This window comes from Montipora capricornis, chromosome 5 (genome assembly GCF_036669925.1).
Source record: "Montipora capricornis isolate CH-2021 chromosome 5, ASM3666992v2, whole genome shotgun sequence".
In the NCBI taxonomy this organism is placed as follows: Eukaryota; Metazoa; Cnidaria; class Anthozoa; order Scleractinia; family Acroporidae; genus Montipora; species Montipora capricornis.
In genome coordinates this window covers 7,242,075-7,260,508 of record NC_090887.1, presented here as the reverse complement: position 1 = coordinate 7,260,508, position 18,434 = coordinate 7,242,075, and the positions used below count along the sequence as shown (strand labels likewise).

The 18,434-nt window shown below is 36.6% G+C and overlaps 2 protein-coding genes across 24 annotated transcripts in view; one reads left to right on the top strand and one right to left on the bottom strand.

The window, feature by feature from the left end:
• The window catches only part of LOC138049302 (uncharacterized), a 44,377-nt gene that overhangs the window by 8,463 nt on the left and 17,480 nt on the right, over positions 1 to 18,434 (top strand). For 3 of the 4 annotated variants that reach the window (XM_068895520.1, XM_068895518.1, XM_068895519.1), the window contains 4 exons: positions 1,370 to 1,393; positions 13,645 to 13,838; positions 15,653 to 15,730; positions 16,954 to 17,034. In XM_068895520.1, the coding sequence (XP_068751621.1) occupies positions 1,370 to 1,393; positions 13,645 to 13,838; positions 15,653 to 15,730; positions 16,954 to 17,034 (377 nt within the window). Of the gene's footprint in view, positions 1 to 331; positions 1,184 to 1,369; positions 1,394 to 13,644; positions 13,839 to 15,652; positions 15,731 to 16,953; positions 17,035 to 18,434 lie in introns of those variants that run through there. The other variant, XM_068895521.1, reaches the window with a different exon arrangement.
• LOC138049308 (uncharacterized) overlaps positions 7,669 to 18,434 on the bottom strand; it is a 43,673-nt gene continuing 32,907 nt past the window's right edge. For 8 of the 20 annotated variants that reach the window (XR_011132352.1, XR_011132329.1, XR_011132328.1 and 5 more), the window contains one exon: positions 15,955 to 17,028. Coding sequence is in view for 2 of the 20 variants with exons in the window: in XM_068895531.1 (XP_068751632.1) it covers positions 11,088 to 11,135 (48 nt within the window). In the remaining 18 variants the exon portion in view is untranslated. The other 12 variants (XR_011132333.1, XR_011132339.1, XR_011132342.1 and 9 more) reach the window with 10 other exon arrangements.

Here is an 18,434-nt window from a genome sequence, read left to right as displayed (position 1 = left end):
CGGAATGCAGGTCTTGACACATTATGTAAACAGTAAAAACAAGAAAAATATTTCGTAATTTGCCATCTTTCCATTAGGTTTTAGTCCATGTATGAGAAAACGACGCCTCAGATCATTCTAGTGCACTTGAATGTTAAAGAGATCTTGTGAAAATTCTCTGGATTTTAAACTCCAAACTCAAATTTCAGTTGTTGACAAGTTGTATTTGTCTACAACACGAGTTACTTAACAACTTAATCAATGCAAAATCCTAAGGAAGATATCGCCTCCAGCTGGACCCTGTCAAACAAAACAAGAGGGAAATTTTCTCGAATTTCCAGTTCCAGACGCTTTGTTCATCAAATGAGAAATCTTAAAAATGCATCAAGTCTCTTTTTAATTTAAGTACTTCAGGTATGAATGAGTACGAGGACTTGAGAATGGTGAAAAAGCGTACGCCTTCATTGCCCAACAAAACCGGGGGGGAAACTCGTGATCGAAATGTTGGCTAATTATATCTCTTTTCTTTATGCTTATGTAAATATTTGCTCCGAGATTTCCGTTTTTCATCCGTATACATGTGACGGCAGGACTCACTTTAAATCTCAGACTTGCTTTCTCTGCGTTTAGCGACCGTTCTGTTGTTCAGCAGTGTGCATTATCAGCGCTGGGCTTCAATCACGCAATCGAAAACAGTTGACTGCCCTTTTAAGGCAGAAGTTTAATTCCATGGTTTCTTGTCTCCAAGACGGAAAATGTACTCTCTTATCAATGATCTCCCGAGGTTGCCTTAAGCGCACATTTTCCTGTTCGATAACCTGAGATAGGCACTGTCGTCATCGTAGGAAATCAACAAAACAAATCAAATCTTGTAGATTTCATTCAAGTAAAATGGAATTGTTGATTGCAACCCCCCGGGATTGGATATCACGTGAATCGACGGCCACTCGAAGCCAATCAGGTGACGAGAAAGGAAAGATGCGGCATAGTATTTCCGCCGTCAGTCAAATAAACATTCGCCATCTTGAGAGTTGGTCGTTTGCAATAACCTTTGGAATCGAAGGTTTTTGGAGATGTTTTTGCTTTCCATCTTCTTTGTGCGCCCTTGAGAGCTCATAAGCTACTGGTTGAGGATCGTGAGGTCCTAGCTGTGGACAAATTTTGCAGAAATGCCGCCCGTAAAGCGTTTACAGCAAAAACCGAGGTACATGTGTGATTCTAGCGCGTCGAGTTGTAGAATTACCAAGAGCGCTCATCTGAACTGAATATGGCAACTATTTCAATTTGATTTCCGATGAGGCGGCAGCTTTCTCTACCGATGCCTGCTTTTGTCATCGGAAGCACTGAGTAGTCAGCTTACCTAATAAAGCTTTTGTTTTTTGTTTTTTAGAACCAAGAGCACAGACAATTCAAGGTTAGTCATACGTCTAGTTTGTAAATACATAGCACATTTGGCGTCTTAAGTCTTTCCGTAAATTTCTTCGTGCAAGCGAGACAGCCGTAGTTGAAATCGCTACAGCTTTCGCAGATATTTCTGAATATGAACAGCTGCCATCGTCTTTAGGTTACGTTTGAAGCTCGCACTAAACGGAAATGAAGACCTGTATGTGCTGTTTGCATGCATGCATGTTTAGTTATGGTGTCGAAGAGAGTTACGGTAAATGTCTCTTGGCCAACCTCGCCGTTGATCAGCGCTTTGAAAGCTGCTTTGTGTGACAAGAGGGCTTCAGAATACCGCAGCATTTGATTTTTGTGAGTATAATGCCATTTCTGAAGACTATCGACTTGTTTTTCAAGTGTTTTAAAATTTGTTTTGTGGTCGCAGCCTTGTTCAAAACGGACCGGTTTACCGTGCATAAATTAGCCGAGCATCAATATATTAATTGCCAAGTTTCGTTAAACGTTTCTCTCTTTCCTTGCCCGTAAGAGTGCGTCTCGAACTCGAAAATCATCGATTTCAGTTCCTTGGGCATGATTTAAACGAATAAGATAAGATTTGTGGGCGTTTTGCTTACAAGTAGACATTCGATTGAAATGCATGTTAAAACTTCGAACTATTGTATTCGCAACAGACCTCTCGAAGAACTACCACTTTTGAATCTTAAATCACGCGATTCGATTCATCTTTCCTCCAAGATTAATTTTGTATTTCCCAACCCTTGATTCGTGGTTTCGCATTAGTTACTTCGCTTTAAAGTTGGAAACTTTTAACATTTTAGAGTGGTCTTGCCCGCACACGAGATTTTTTTTGTTTACATTGGGTTACTTATGTTGTGTGAGTGAACCTCGTCTTTTACTAGATCTGACAGCTGCGTTAAGGATGTTTTATCGTCGAAAAAATTGTGGATCTCGTGTCTTAGTCTTTCTGTTTCTTTGGCGTCTATTTTTAAGTGGTTTTAGGGTGGTACGTAACAGTTTTTGTCTTTTTTTACATGTAAGTCAACTGGTGGAATTGAAACCGTACAGGCGTTTACTTTCGAGTACGTCGGTGGATTCGGAACTGTCGAAATCTTATGCGTGATTAATTAGCTTGCAGCTTAACGGTATTTCGTTGATCAGTTTACTTATTCTGAAACACGAATATTGAATGTATTTTCTAGCGTCTCTGTGGATGTCGGCGGTGTATTTAAATCGAAGAGGACATCGTGTTTCTCAGACGTCATTTTGTCATTCTGCCTGGGAAGAGATTTATCTAATACGAAAAACGTTTTTCGGATCCGATTCGATATCATACCGCTCGATTATTTGTTTGGCACTATTTTCTGCTTATATCAGAAAAGTTCTGTCTTTGTATGAGGTGACTTTTTTTGCAAGTGGAGTTTTTAGGTTGTGTTACTGTAAATTCACAGAGAGGAAGGAACATTAACTGATCCCCTTTTAAAACACCACATGAATCAGATAATTTCCGCACCTGTGGTGCCAAAAATTTCTATTGATCAGAGTTCAGCCGTTTTCATTTTTAAGCTCAATTCTTTTCATGGGTAAGTTTGTACAAATCATTTCCAATTGATTGGCATTTGTGCATGAAAATATAATATTTCCAACTGTTTGTTCTGTTGTTTTGTGAGGAGCACCTTTTGTTGTTTTATAACTAAATTGAAGATGTTCACAGTCTCATTCTTAGCATTGATAAATGCTGTTAATCTTGTGGTCTGATACAGTTTAATTTTAGCGTCTCAAGAAGGTCAAACACAAATTAAATCTATTCCACGTGGGTGATACTTCTTACAAGTATTTGCAGTGAGTCTTGGTTTGTGCGGTTTTCTTTAATCTACAGTACGCAATTGTTGTTGCTCCTGAGGATGTCCTAGACAGAAGAATTGTTAAAGCAGTTAGTAATCCTATAGCGATTTCCATGTTTTTAGTTCTCCTAGACAAGGTGTCTGTAAATAGTCAACCTTTCAATTTCGTAGTAATTTTTGCTTTCAATTTCATTTCATTGAAACTGGAAAGTCATGTATACATTCAATGCCATAAATGGAGAGTAGAACATGGTAACATTTTTACCATATGACTTGTATTGTACATGTAAAATTAAGAACTTTGTCTTTCCTTTAGGGTTGGTTAATTTGCTTGATATGTACAGGATGTTTTTCATTTTCAATTCATGGTTGCCACCAACACTAAAAAAAAAACCTTTTCCAATTACCATGTAGTTTATTCTGTCCTAAAGTTCATTCCCTTGTGGATGAAGCAGTAATTTGGTTGACAGTTCTGGTGGGTTGACTCAATTTCTGTGACATTGAATTTGATGCATGTGCTTAAGTCTTCCTTTCTACATGTACATCTAGATGTACAGTTTATACAATGTACATATATATGCTCTGGTAACTTTAGACATTCATTAACACAGACTGTGATGCATATGCTTACATGTAACTCTTCCTCTCTTCATCTACAATCCAGGTCAAAAGACTTCGGGACACTTGTCAAATTTTGGGCGAAAAGTAGAGAATTTACTGTATTTGCCTCCATCATTATATGAACAACGCGTGTTCTTCTTTCGCTGCCTTTTTTGCGCCCCCCTATCCCCTAGACAATGTTGAAACATGCGAGCGATCGATGAACAGATCTTGATTTCGGAGACCATGAAAAGTCAACATTGTAATGGGGGGGAGGGGGGAAAGCGGGAATTGTCCCAACAGTTTTGACCAGGGTTGTCTGAGAAAAGAATTTCTTGATAATTGTTCTCAAGGCCTGCTAGGTTCATTGAATCTCTTTAGAGAATTGTCTCAGAATGTGAAAACGGTGGGTTGCATTACAGTGAGCAGTCAACAGTTCTCGGCCACATTAGTCGGCTATTTAAAGGAAGACATTAAGTAGAAATTACTTTTTAAAAAAGACTGTACAAAAAAACATAACTCTTTCTTTTCTATTCATGCAAGCGCCTTTTGGCTTTAAACGAACACTGGATCTGTATTTTTCAACATTTCTCACCCTAAAAACAGCAAAAGATCAAATTGGATGTTACCTTATTATTTTTGCAATAACCGAGAAATGTTGAAAAATATATTAAGCGTTTCTTTGTTCAGAAATGAATGCCAATTAAAGATCAGTGAAAGTATTATGTATAACACAACACCCCATATATTCTGGTAGCTACATCAAAAGCACAACCAGAAAATGTGTTTTTTTAGGAGTGAGAACTTTTGCCATTGTCAACGATGGCTTAGGTCTCGCACAGACAATTCAGTTTTGTATGACACTGATTTTTATCAGCAAGATGACACGCAGGAAATTTGGCGAAGTAAAATCTACAGAGGCATGAATGTGGCTCTTTCCCTTGTACTATTTTATTGTCTATGCGATTTGTTGTCTTTCAACTTGTAAGGAGTCGAGTTCTGCTTAGCAAAGTCAAATGATTCTGCAGCTCGAATAGAGGCCTTTAAATGCGCAGAGTCTGGGAACGAGTCTCCTTAAAAATATTCTTCACTGGTTTTAAGCTTCCATAAAACAGGCTTACTACAATAAAACAGTTTTTAACACAATGTTACAAATTGTTCACTATTTTGAGGACATATATGATACTGTTTCCAGTTTTGTTTGATGAAACTCAGTTTCAGACAATCCGGGTCAAAAGACTTTTAAGACACTTGTCAAATTTTGGGTGAAAAGTAGAGAATTTACTGTACATCATGCCTCCATCGTTATATGAACAAGGTTGAAACATGTGAGCGATCGATGAACGGATCTTGATTTCTGAGAAAAATCAACATGATTGTAATGGGGAAATAGGGGAAAGCAGGAATTGTCCCAACAGTTTTGACCAAGGTTGTAGATGTACATTTTATATATGGGCTCTGGTAGGATTAGACATTCATTCCGTTGGGGGTGGGGGGGGGGGAAGGGGGGGCTGCAAACTGTGTTTGACAACTGTTTGAATTTGTTGCTCATAGGTGTGGGTCATGCTTTTTCCATCTGAGCACAGCCGCAATATGTTGTAATTCACTATTTTAGGCTTCAATCAATTTCACAGATGATAACCAATCAGTGTTCTAAAAGCACAGCAACAGTTCACAATCCACAGTGATTTGGGACACAGTATCAATTATTCTGCTTAGTTTTTGGAGGATGAAAAATGGCTACAAATTTGCTCATCCTGCAAAAACCCTTTTTGGCAGCTTGGCAAACCATGTCTGCTGGTATTTAACATTATATTTTGCCCCAATTGGTCCTCCTGTTTTGGTTTCAATCCCCTAGTTATCCATGTATAATAAAAGGAAGTTGTCGACCTCGACTACAGTTTCGATCCAGGTTGTCCTAAGGTTCAGACTTCCGTTCACAGCAGTAGGTTACAGTCCTTAGAATGAATTTAAAGCTACGGTAGATTCTGCTTGCTGGTTTTTTAATTTCCAGAATCATTAATTTTTGATCCAGGGCCGTTTCAATTTTTATCAATAAAGGGCAAAATTACTGAGCGCTGATTGGCTGAGACAGAGGGCATTTTTTCTCAATTGAGGGCATTTTTGGTAATCAAGAGAGGGCTTGCCCTTTATTGATAAACAAGTAATCGCACAAGTCCTCATACTATTAAGGATTAATTGCACTTGTGTTTTGGAAATTTTCCAAATTGCCCTTGTCGCTTTGCGACTCGGGCAATTTTGGCAAAACACTCGTGCAATTAATCTTTAATAGTACTTAGCCTCATGTGATTATTTACCTATACAAAGCAGGTTACAGGCAGCCTAACTCTGCCTGCAGGACCTCTTACCACTTTTGTCTAGCCTATGGCAAGATTGTTGTGTTTGAGTTCACAAAGCGATCACAGCTGCATTTTCTACCAGGGCCAGCTGCGTAGGGAAAAAATATTTTCAAACCTCTGTCTGATGTGTCACAAATTTGCTGTTAATGCACAACAGAGGATCATACGATGAAGATTCCACAGACTTTGAATTTACTCCCCATTTTGGTGTATCCATTTTTTAAATTTAAGACCTCGAAAGTTATTCAGACGTTCAAGTAATATGCATAATCCATAGACAAAAGAGTTCACATTGTTAACGAATGTTCTGCTATCTTTTAAAACTTCTCTTCATATCGTAATACTATTTACTGAATCATTTTCCTAGAATAAATACTGAATCCTTGAGAGGAATTTGTTATGAAGCGAAAAAAGTGACATTCAAATTCAGTTGTAGAAAGCTTTCATGTGACATGTGTCCAGAAAAAATTAATTGGTATGACCCATGTTTTTTCAAAGATTGTTTTTTTCTTGTTTTGATACTGAACATTTAACGTTATAATATCCACCTCTGGAGAAAATAACTCACTGTTATTTCTCAGTGTCTTTTACAATGAATATTCATTTGGTCTTTGTGTTTTGAGAGTAGTTATTGTGCCAAGTAACAGCTGGAACTTAGTACATGTAGTTCCAAACAGGGTAATTTCACTTGTCTACCTAAATGTGCACTGTATATAATGTGATTAAAAATAAAAATCAGGGATAGTGTATAGGTAAGAATGATATTTCAGTACAGGGCTCGAAATTGTGACCAATACAGTCGCATTTGTGACTTAAATATCTGGAGAGGTCGCAAATTTGCGACTTGTGTTTTTACCTTCGCTCTTTCAAAACAAAAGGGTTAGCTGTTGTCACTTTGCTGCTACTTTTGCTAAAATAAATAAAGAAATGACAAAATTATTTTGTTTCTCGCTGTGAATTTTCTTTCAATCTGAAGATAGCGTAATTGTAGCGTAATTTAGCTGCTGTCTTACGTGCAAAACTCCATTCCTTTGGTCATTCGCCATTTTCAGCGGTTTCTTTACACGCAAGTATTGCTGGTGTATATTTTGTTTTAATAAATCGCTGACAACACAATTTTGCGACTACATGTAGCTGTAAATAGTATTATCTTCCAATTGACTTTGCAAGCGTGAAAATTAGCTTTTGGCCTCTTCCTTGTTATTTCTTTCACACCATTGTTTTCATGTTTAATTTTAGTATGTTGATTAGTGACAAGAGTTGTTCTGTCGGCATACATTTCAGTGTTATTGCTGTTGATATAAGTCATGGCCTCTGGTTATTTTCTTGGTACAATTGAATTATTCCATTGAGCTCAAAATATCTCTTTATTTTCGTTTGTTGGATAGTCCTAGGTTGATCTCATTCTGACGTTATTACAAGAATAAAGTACAGTGTAACTGAATAGACAGTTTACCTGAGTGTATTGTTTGTTTTTGTTTGCGAGACAAGCTAAACAGGAAGTGACTTACATGTCTGTTTTGTGTTGAGGTTATCTTTTGAAAGGTCGTGCCTCTGTTATCCAGTGATAATTTTTAATCCATCAGAAATAAAAATAATGAGTTCTGAAAGCCATGTTATTGACCTGTTGGTGTTGAAAGCTTGTTTTTGAGTTGGCAGTGATAGACTTGAACACTGTTAGCAAACCTGAAATTTTAATTTCAGCTTTATTTCATAATAAAGAACACACGTTGTGGATGTCACACAACAATAGATTACTATTGTATCTTACATGTATTAAAGAGGAATAAAACGGAAAAATCTACCCAATTTCCGACTGGGATTGCCATACGCCAATCCAGTAATTATGGAAAACAGAAGACACTGACAAAAAAAACCTCCCGACCAAGTACACTTTTTAGTGTCTGGCAGCGATTGGGCTTACATGTATGTGGCTTTACAAAATTGCCGCATGTAATCTCTCTTGAGGCTTTGTTTGACATCTGGGTATATACATACACTGTAGAATAGCTAAATTTTGATATACCTAAATTCACATTTGGAAATAAAAGCGAGGGTTGTGCTCAAGGCTCCAGAGAAAAACTAAAAATATTATATTCTTCTATATTCCTATGACACGTTTAAGTTGGCTAATGTTTTTGTTCCATGATTTCAAAGACTAGATATAGTTTTATTCTGTGGATGGAATTAACTTTCACCATCCAGTAGTTTCAGTCATCAATAATTTTATTTTTGATATTTCCATTTGAAGTCATTAACGCATACTGTGTGCATGGACACAGCCCCACATGACAGGGCTTTCAATAACTTTTGATGTAGTGACTGGGGTAATCAATGTAAGCGGCGGTCACTCTTATCTTTTACAAGGGTTTGAGTGAAAATCAAGGCAGAGTAGCCGGCGGTGAGAGACAAATTTCTGACAAACAGACGGCGGTATAAACAATCTAGATACATGAACATGCACATGTACAAAGAAGATTTCAACAAATACTGATTTTAATTAAAATTATGTCTCTTGTATAAGGGAAAGTAAACTCTTAACCTATTGACTTCTGTACTGAGACATTAAATAGATTTTACTCTGTCTAATACCAGACGATTTTACTAGTCAGTGGGTGTGCGGTTCATGATCGGGAGTCAATGGATTAACAACCTCTACAATTACATCTACTCAAAAACTATACCTTCTTTAAGCTAAATGTTAGATTTAAAATTTTTAACTTGTGCATTACAAAATGTGTGCATTAATTAAAATATTGTTCACTGCTGACACTCTATAACTTAATTACTCACTGATGCATTCAGTGTGATGTTGATATGGTATGTTTTTTGACAAAGCTCTAGATTGAGTGTTAGCAGACTTACAGTGAATTTTTCAATGTCATAATTGTATAATAGTATATTTTTTGCGGCATTGTTGTGCCGGGTAATTTAGAGTGAAAATTGATATTCAAAATTGGCCTAATTTCAAAGACCTATTTATTTTAGCTGTCACTAACATACATGTACTGTAATTTAGGATTTTTGCAACTAACTATGCAACTAACAATGTTGTGGCTAATTAGAGTGAGCGCCAAGTATAGGCTTGTGAAATGTACATGTAGATGCTAAAAGTTGTGGTTAACCATTGAATGCATCAATGGCTATATACACTGTATTGATCACGAATTGCACGTAAAGCACACTGTGCCATTGTTGTGTCTATGATAAAGTTTTCTTGTTTAAGACATCTGTAACTTAAAAATGCCTGTTCATTGCTCTGACCACAGTGGCTGCTCATACATAAATTAGTTTGTTGGTTTGTTTGAAAAATAACAAGGAACGCATTTCAAGGCTAAGGAATACGTGATGCAAACACCAATTACACACAGCCCGAAAAACCAAAATATTAATGACTATTAATGAATGAGTCATGGTTACTAATGTATGTTGACAATCTTCAGTTTGTTCTATTTTTTGTGTAGTATAAAGTGGAATTGCCACTTGAGATGCATTAAATTTCAAAGAATTTCAACCATTCTCGTTTGCACTAACACCATCCTGTTCTAAAATTACAGCATAAATTTGAATAATAATTATTATGATTGTTCTTTGTTAGACTGGCCACTGGCTTCAAATCCTGTCAACATATTTTTGCAAATTTAAGAACAATCAAGTCATTTTCTTAAGCCAGTGAAATATTGGTCTAATTGTGCACAGATCAGTGAATTAAAGATAGCATCTAAAGTATGTAAATTCATACATGTTAATAAAATGAAAAATAATTACATGTACGAGAATTTTATCTTCAGGATTCACTGAAGCAAAATTTATTTTTCCTTAAATTATGCAAATTTCATGTGGGGAACTTGTCGTGGATTTCAAACCAATTTGCATATGACATGTTGCACATCTGACCTTTGCAAAGGTTTTCTGATGTTTCAGCAAAATTGAACTAGTAAAAATAAAATGACATGTTTGATAAATCTATGATAATTGCTTTTTTACATGTACAAATGAGTACATCATACAGAACAGAAGATTTCAGATTTGACCTTGGGTTGAAGAACTCAGCAGGGAAACCTTAATTAGTTTAAACTATGTACGTGCAGTCCTTACATGTACATTAAATTTTGATTCCAATAAAAATTTTATTAACTTTGCTGTCCAGTATTGACCTTCACAAGGTTATCAAAGTTCTGGCTATGAAATATTAATGCACTAAAAAATTGTGTAGTCAGGTCTGCTGAATTTTATTGATATAATTTTTTTACTTCATACACTTAGTAACAGTGCATAATACACGGTAGTTTGAGTTGTTGGTGTATGATCCATGATGAGTACAAAACAAACATGTTTTTAGATCAAACTACATGTACATAGTACCTTAAAAAGAGTTTTCCTTTCTATGAACAATGACTTGTCAATTCCACTATTTGCTAATAAAAGAGAATGCCAAAACGTACAAACTGTAGGACACTTGTCGTGTAAAATACATACAGATGCAAGAAACTACATACAATAACTTATTTTGCTGTTAAATGTCTTTCATTTTAGTAATTATAGCACTGTGCAAGGAAGTAATTTTTTCATATTTTGAGGAAATTACTAACACCTACTTAAACCTTTTGGTCCCATGCGAGACATTAGACCAGGGGGATGGTCTTTGGCAAATATTATTCTTCCGGTCATGATCAACAGGAAACCCATTAAATTTCAATCTTTCTCAGCATATCAAAGTTGCTTTCTGATACTGTATACATAACTATAGTTTTGAAACAATGATAGAAAGATGTCCTCACAGCAGGCATTGGATGATATAAAGATGTCCTCACAGCGGGCATTCGATACTTCACTGGTTCAATGATCAACACCAGGTTTCCACCTAACAAAGTTGACCTTATTGCTCACAATCAATCCACTGGCTTTAGCTGTCAACTGTATTTTGTAACTTGGTGCAACATTGTAGAAAAGCCTACAAATTAAAAGGCATTTATTGCATTATTTTTTAACCATTAGAGCAACTTTTACTGTGGTTCAAAACCTGTTATATCTTTGCAGTCATACATTTTGTTGTCATATCATACCATCATATCATATCTTTATTTACCCGCAGATTTAACTTGAGTATATATGTGACCGTTCAACATTCCCTGAATTTTGTACTCTTTTTGTGTATAGTTTTATAATTCTTTTTTGGGTGACCTTGAGAGTGAAAAAAAGGGTATTTTGAGATCCAAGCATTTTTTGTTCAAAAAAGAGACCTCTCAAAAACGTTCGATCACCCTCAAAATCCAACTCTTTTGAGAACATTGCCAATTGGCAGCCTTTAAATCAGCTTTCAAGCACAAATCTAATTTAAACTAGGTAAGTGATATTCACTCAACTAACATCTTTGATGACACTCTCTATGAATTTATCTTAGAAGTTGAGATATTGATTCTAAAATTGGCAGAATATTTTTTTGTTAATAACAAAGTCTATATATCAATATAAGTCATAATCAAAATAAATAAATAAAGACAATGAGTTATATAATTACGGTGTATTTTACCCTTGCCTGAAAAGTTTGGCAAATAGACCATTTTACAGTTGTAGCTAAGTTACCTGGCCTACGAATGAAAGCGAGGCTGCCGGTGACCCTGTTTTGATACAAACCTTCATGCTTTTGTAATGTTAATACGGACTAATTAGAATTACAACAACATAATTTACATGATAAAAGCAGTGGGGGCTGTATCAATGCAAGGTCACCGGCAGCCTCGCAGCCATTCATAGGCTAGGTCGCTGAGCAAAGAACTGTAAAATGGCCTATTGCCTCAGATTCATACACCATATTCCAAAATGGCCGCCATTTAAATATTCTTTTGTTTTTATTCAAATAAGCCCTTGATGCCTCGTTCTTAAGCTTAAAATTCAAAAGAATATTTTATCTTGAACGAGGCAACAAGGGCCAATTTGTATCCGCATAAATCAGTGGCCATTTTGGAATAAGGTGTATTAGTTTTCACAATCAGCTTTGTAAAAAGCAATTTACTGTATGTGTATGATTGAAAACTGGAACGTGACATTATTTTGATCAACATATTTTCAGTATTGTAGGACTGCATGTTAAGGAAAGGAAAGGAAATGAACTTTATTTAAGTGTCTAGTCGTTCTAGCGCTGGAGCGCTAATTGGGGACACTGTAAACTGAAATTAACAATGAAAGTAAAACAAGTTGAATGTTGGTTTTTGAAAAGCTTTCTTTTATTGCGTTAATTATTGAGTATTGCAGTGGTATGCAAGAATGTATAAACAATTAAATTAATGTGTTGTTGGCATCCAGGGGAAGGAAACAGGTTAAGTTACAAGTGATTCTAAGTTCTTCACAGTAATTTAACCTTTTTATCTCACAATGTCTCTGTTATGCAAGTTTATCCTTCCAAGGGTTAAATGACATATATGTAGTGTGCATGACTGTATTACACTGTAGAGTGGAACCTCTACAATTACCAAATTAATTATTGTTATGATCCTTTAGACAAATTTATATTGTTTGGAATTTTCAAATACCCTTTGACAAAGTTAGTAAGTGCCATATTAACCTTTTTATTAGTGGGACTGAATTATTTGGAAATAAAATTGACATGTTAAGTAAATTTGAACAGACCAATATTAAATGTATTGTCCTAGTTACAGCTGTACATGTTATCTCTCTGAGATTTTAAATCAAACAAGTTTATGCTCATGAGTTACCGTCTTTTAGATAAGGACAATAAACGGAGGTCACATCTCACAAACGTTAGGTTGTTCAAGATGTCGCTAAGTTCCAGTCTTGTGGGGTAGCCATACAGTATCTTTAGGTGGCTTTTGGTTGACAGTATTGTACCTTGTAGGAGATGTTGTAAATGTATTTGAAACAAAATAATAACAATAAGATTTAAAAACCTGAGTGTACGGTATCTAGTTCCTGATTTTCATCATGACAAGTGAATTTTGTTTTTAGCTCGCGGAAAGCTATCGGGAAAATTTGTAATGATTTCTGATCGTCTCAAGTACGGCAGGCGCATTCATGCATTCGTTAAATGGTAGTTAAGGCAGGAACTGACAGGCACCAACGTTCCTTCATACCAAGATCTCATAAACTTTGTGGAATATAACTTTTATATATTTATGTGTGTATATGTATACAGTTTTCAACATATTATTGCGATTATTATTTGTCATTTTTCTCGCATTTTTAATATTGTATCGCCATTGTATTTTTCACTCAAGATGGTCAAATAAAGCGCATTATTATTATCATTAGGCACATTCATGCATTTGTTAAATGGTCGTTAAGAATAATCTTATTCGGCTACCAATAAAATATGTTCAATATAATATACTACACTGTATTTGTAACCACTCTATAGGCTTGATAATTTGCTATATCACCTCCCTGATGCAGTATCTTACTTACTCCACGAGCTTACCACAGGATACCTTTGATTTGTATTTTAGAGCTGTTGAACAGCGTAAAGAGAGATCTCGAGATGCTGCCAGAAGCAGACGGGGTAAAGAGAATGCTCAGTTTGATGAGCTGGCTAAACTACTTCCCCTACCAAGTGCTATCACATCTCAGCTGGACAAAGCTTCCATTGTCCGTTTGACGATAAGCTATCTGAACATGAAGCAGTTCAATATTCACAAACAAAGTAAGGAAAATCATGGGTTAAAGAATTTAAATGAATAAGTTGCAATTCAGGGAGTTCATAAAAGGCCAGGCAGCAGGCAAAGGATTGATTTTGCTTTTTATTTAAAGGGGCTATGTCATGCAAATGTAATAGGCTATTTCCAAGTTCATGTCTGCCTCCTCTTCAGGGGGGAGGGGAGAGAAGCAATAGACTTCAAAAGTGCTAACCTTCCCAACTACGTTTTTCAAGTTTATGGCAAATCACCTGGGTAAAGGTCATTTTTGCTCAGAATCATTGTGTTTGTCATGAATAACAATAATTTTATAAGTAAAGGAATTCCACATTACCATTTTCGAGTTTTAAACTTGTGATTAACTAGTCAGAGATTTCTCCTAAACACCCTAAGATAATGTGACATAGCCCCTTGCTCACTAATGTCTAAAGTGCTATTATTTTGCCCTTTCCACATTTACATTATGTAAGAAAGATACAGGTTTTACTCTATCTACACCAATCATGGGTGTCGCTCGTGTCATGGCTTTAAAATTGTCCACATCAGATCAGTTTGTCAATCATTTGTATTGTTACAGCGGAAAATGGCATAGCAAGAGCTGTTAAAAATTCTAATGAGAAACCTGAATACCTGTCTCAATTTCACATATGGGGAACCCCTTAGAGACAAGAGGCTCAAAATTGTTTCTCCTTTTTTCACACAAATAAACATATTCTGTACTTAGTTATAGTTAGGGTAATCATATCAAGACAAAATTTGGCCAGATTTAATTCTGTCTAACACCAGACGATTTTACTCGTCAATGCACCCCCCCCCCCCCTCCCTCACCCTCGGGCCTTAAAGGGTTGAAGTCTGGCAAGGATACAAACCCATACATGTATCCAGATTGTCAAATTTGGGACCCCTTCTTGAAAAATTTGGGGGACCATTGCAAAATTTTGGGGTCGAGAATTAATATTTTAATCTGTTGCCTCTTAATTGCTGCTGCAGTCTCCTTTCAGATTTCTAAATTGCACAAAAATAAAGTCTTATCCCTCCCCTCGAATATGTAAAATAAAATGATCAATTTCTTTGAAACTGTTAAACGCATTATTTTTAACACTATCTCCGAAAAAGTTGCATCATTTGCACAACAGACAATTTACGTGCAAAACAAGAACCGAGACAATGACCCGTGGGCACCTGGAATTAGTATCAACAGGGTCGCACAAAACAAACATTTAAGATACTTCAGCGTTGGATTCTCTGTCATTTCGCTCACAATAAACAAATAAATGCTTGAAATTCGCTTGGAAAGCATGCAACAAACTGAACTTTGACTGAAATGTTTAATTATCATTGGCAGATTGAAAGTGTCGCCGATTGTCTTGCCTAAAAAAACAGCTCAGATCATGTCATGCAACATGTGGGAATTCAAACACAAGAACTTAACTCCTCAAAGCTGGACATAATTGTTTACAAAATGAAATCATTCAACTACAAAAATGCAGAAATATAAGGAAGTCAGTCATGTCTCCGTAGTGAGAAATGGGACTGTTCAATTTCCTTGTGAAATATGCTGTTCGCATGTTTTTCCTGGTGTTTGTAATTTGCATAAACATTCAATTTTTTCCTCTGTCCAGTTGGACCTTTTGCTCTATATTCTATGCGTCCAAAAGAAGAACAAGTGCGTCCCAGGGTGCAATGACGCACTCTGGATACATCTCTGCAAACCCACGACCTCCTGCTTGAAAGTCCAGTGCATTCTTGATGAAGCCATCTTTGTTGTATCTTCTGCAAAGCTTATGCTCTAATGCACTTTTGCTATTTTGTTTCTGATCAGGCAAAGGATATGGGAATCGGTCATCAGATTCATTTCTGTCAGAATCTTCCACCTCACCACCTTCTGATGCTGACGTAGGTAAGAAAAATAATTTATTTTTGCCGAGTTAATACCAGATCAATGATGTGGTCTTTGGGTTGGACCTCCTGAGTTTTGCGTGGATAGCATTTTGTTGATTCATCTTCGTCACTCACGTTATTAATACTAGTGTCACGTATAGGTTTACATGTCCCGGTTTGGTTACATGTGCGTGATCCAGGTGCAGTGGCAGAGTATTGCATAGTGTCCCTGTGAACAGGAAATATCTCTAAAGCATTCCCTAAAGAATGGTCCAGTGCAGAATCCTGCCTGATCTGACAGTTGCTGCTAGGAACTGGCTTTCCTTTTAATGGGACATGTAGGGAGAAAAGCGATCAGCAAGGATTTCAAGTCCAAGCATGAACTTTTTGTTATAAATTTGCCACCCCTGCCTTTTTATGGTTCTAGACTTTTAGTATTCCTATTTTTCTTTCTTTCTCACTTTTCAAAAGTGGGTTTGTCTGACACCTTGTACTTTGTATACAAATGAAATAACTGCTTTGATTCAAGTCTCAGGATTTTAAAGTTGCTGTACCTACGGCAATAGACTGTCCTACATGTGCATTGTAAAACAAAAATCCAGTTAATAAAAATAACAAACAGTCATTTTTTTTAAATTAAAGTGCATCCAAACTCAAATACATCTTTGTAAAGACAAGTCTTTTCACCTTAACCCATTGACTCCCAGGGGTTCCCCATTGACGAGTAAAACTGTCTGGCGTTAGACAGAGTAAAATATGAAGTCTGGCCGGTTTCGGCCGGTTTGGACGTCAATGGTTTTATCCTACATAAACACCGGTACATAGGCCACATCTAGAAACTGTTACATTTTGTCCAAAATTGGGGTGCAGCTGTCAATGGTAGGGACTTTTTAGAAATAAAATGTGTATTTGAGTTTTGTTGAGACTGCAAATTGAATGATCGATCAAAGGTGACATGGACTTTACCTTAAGCTTACACTGTACATTCACAGAATGAAGTACTTCAGTTATGAATTTTCATTAGAATTGTTTTTTTTTTTCCAAATACATAAACATGTAGATCTTGAGCTTATAAATTCTGGGTGCAGCTTATCTACAAGTTCAGTGTATCTACCAGTGTTAACAGTATATAATAAGTTTCACTTTCAAAGCAAGTTGAAAGTCAACACAGTTTGTTATCATTTCATTTTAGACTTCAACATGAACCTAATTCTTCACATAAAATTATTTTGGTACTTGCAGATATTCTTTTTGGAAGCCCTGGAATTCCTTCACCAGGTTCATCTTCTCCATCACCAGCCGTCATCCCTGGGAATTCTGCAGGTAACATAAAATGGAGTCAATAATTCGGCAGTTAAACAAGGCTTGAAATTAAAACAATTGTCTCCTAAAGCGGCCTACCCTGCGAGCAGGTTTTAGGAAGAGGAAGGAAGAAGTACTGCCAGCTGCCTTGACATTCTTTGATTTGCAGCTCATCCAAAGAAATGGATGGGTCAGTGATGAGTCTTTGTTTTGTGGTTTTGTGGTTATTGGTCACGCATGACTGACACCTCCTACATTTGAATTTTTAATACATGCTCAACACGAGATGTTGAGGCGGCTGGCAGAGTCATCCTTCCTCTTTCCAACTTATCTAGGAAGATTGGAGGAGATTCTGCTCACAAGGTACTTGTACATTGTACATTCAAAGGCAGCTCCCATTGACAAGCAAAATTATCTGTCATTAGACTGTAAAATCTTATAAGTCTCACTCACAGAATTGGTCAACAAAAATCAAGCCACAGTGTATGTTGTGACAAGGTAAAAATTGAAATTTGTCACAAAGCATATGGAAATGGAAAGGGAAATGGAAGTGGAATTTATTTACCCATGAACACCTTAACCCATTGACTCCCAGGGGTTCCCCATTGACGAGTAAAATCGTCTGGCGTTAGACAGAGTAAAATACTAAGTCTGGCCGGTTTCGGCCGGTTTGGATGCCAACGGGTTAAGAGGGCTCAGGAGCTCTTTCAACATGTGTCCATGCATTCCGGATAGAATTGGAATTTGACAGTGTTGGTTTTTGAGGAGAGGGGAAAACCAGATTACCCGGAGAAAAACCTCTCTAAGCAAGGAGAGAACCAACAATAAACTCAACCCACATACATGTATGACGCCGGGGCTGGGAATCAAACCCGGGCCACATTGGTGGGAGGCGAGTGCTCTCATCACTGCGCCACCCGTGCTTCCCTAAATGATGGGTCGTTGCACTGTATTGTGTTGCGAGCAGTTTAACAGCAAAAGATGAGCCTGCGATACATAATGTGTCAAGAAACCGCTAAAAATGGCAGATGATCAAAGGAGTACTTGCAGCAGCATGTATTATAACATGACCGCTAAATCACACTTCATTTTTGCCCCATATCTTTAGAGTGAAAGAAAATTCACAACCAGAAACAAAATAATTCTTTTCATTTCTTTATCAAATTATTATAGTAAAACTAATGGAAAAGTGGCAAGTGCTTAAACCCTTTTAGTATAAATACACAGGTGATTATACAAAATCGCGCGCTCTCATTGGCTCGCTATCTGGGATTATCAGCCTATAATCACCTCGACGGACAAAATGGTTGCCAGTAGTCGTTTTGCCACTGTAAGTGAAGATGATTTCGCGTTGAAATGTTTTTTTTTCTTCTCTTTTTTGAAATAATCACCTGTGTATTTATACTAAAACAATTATTCGC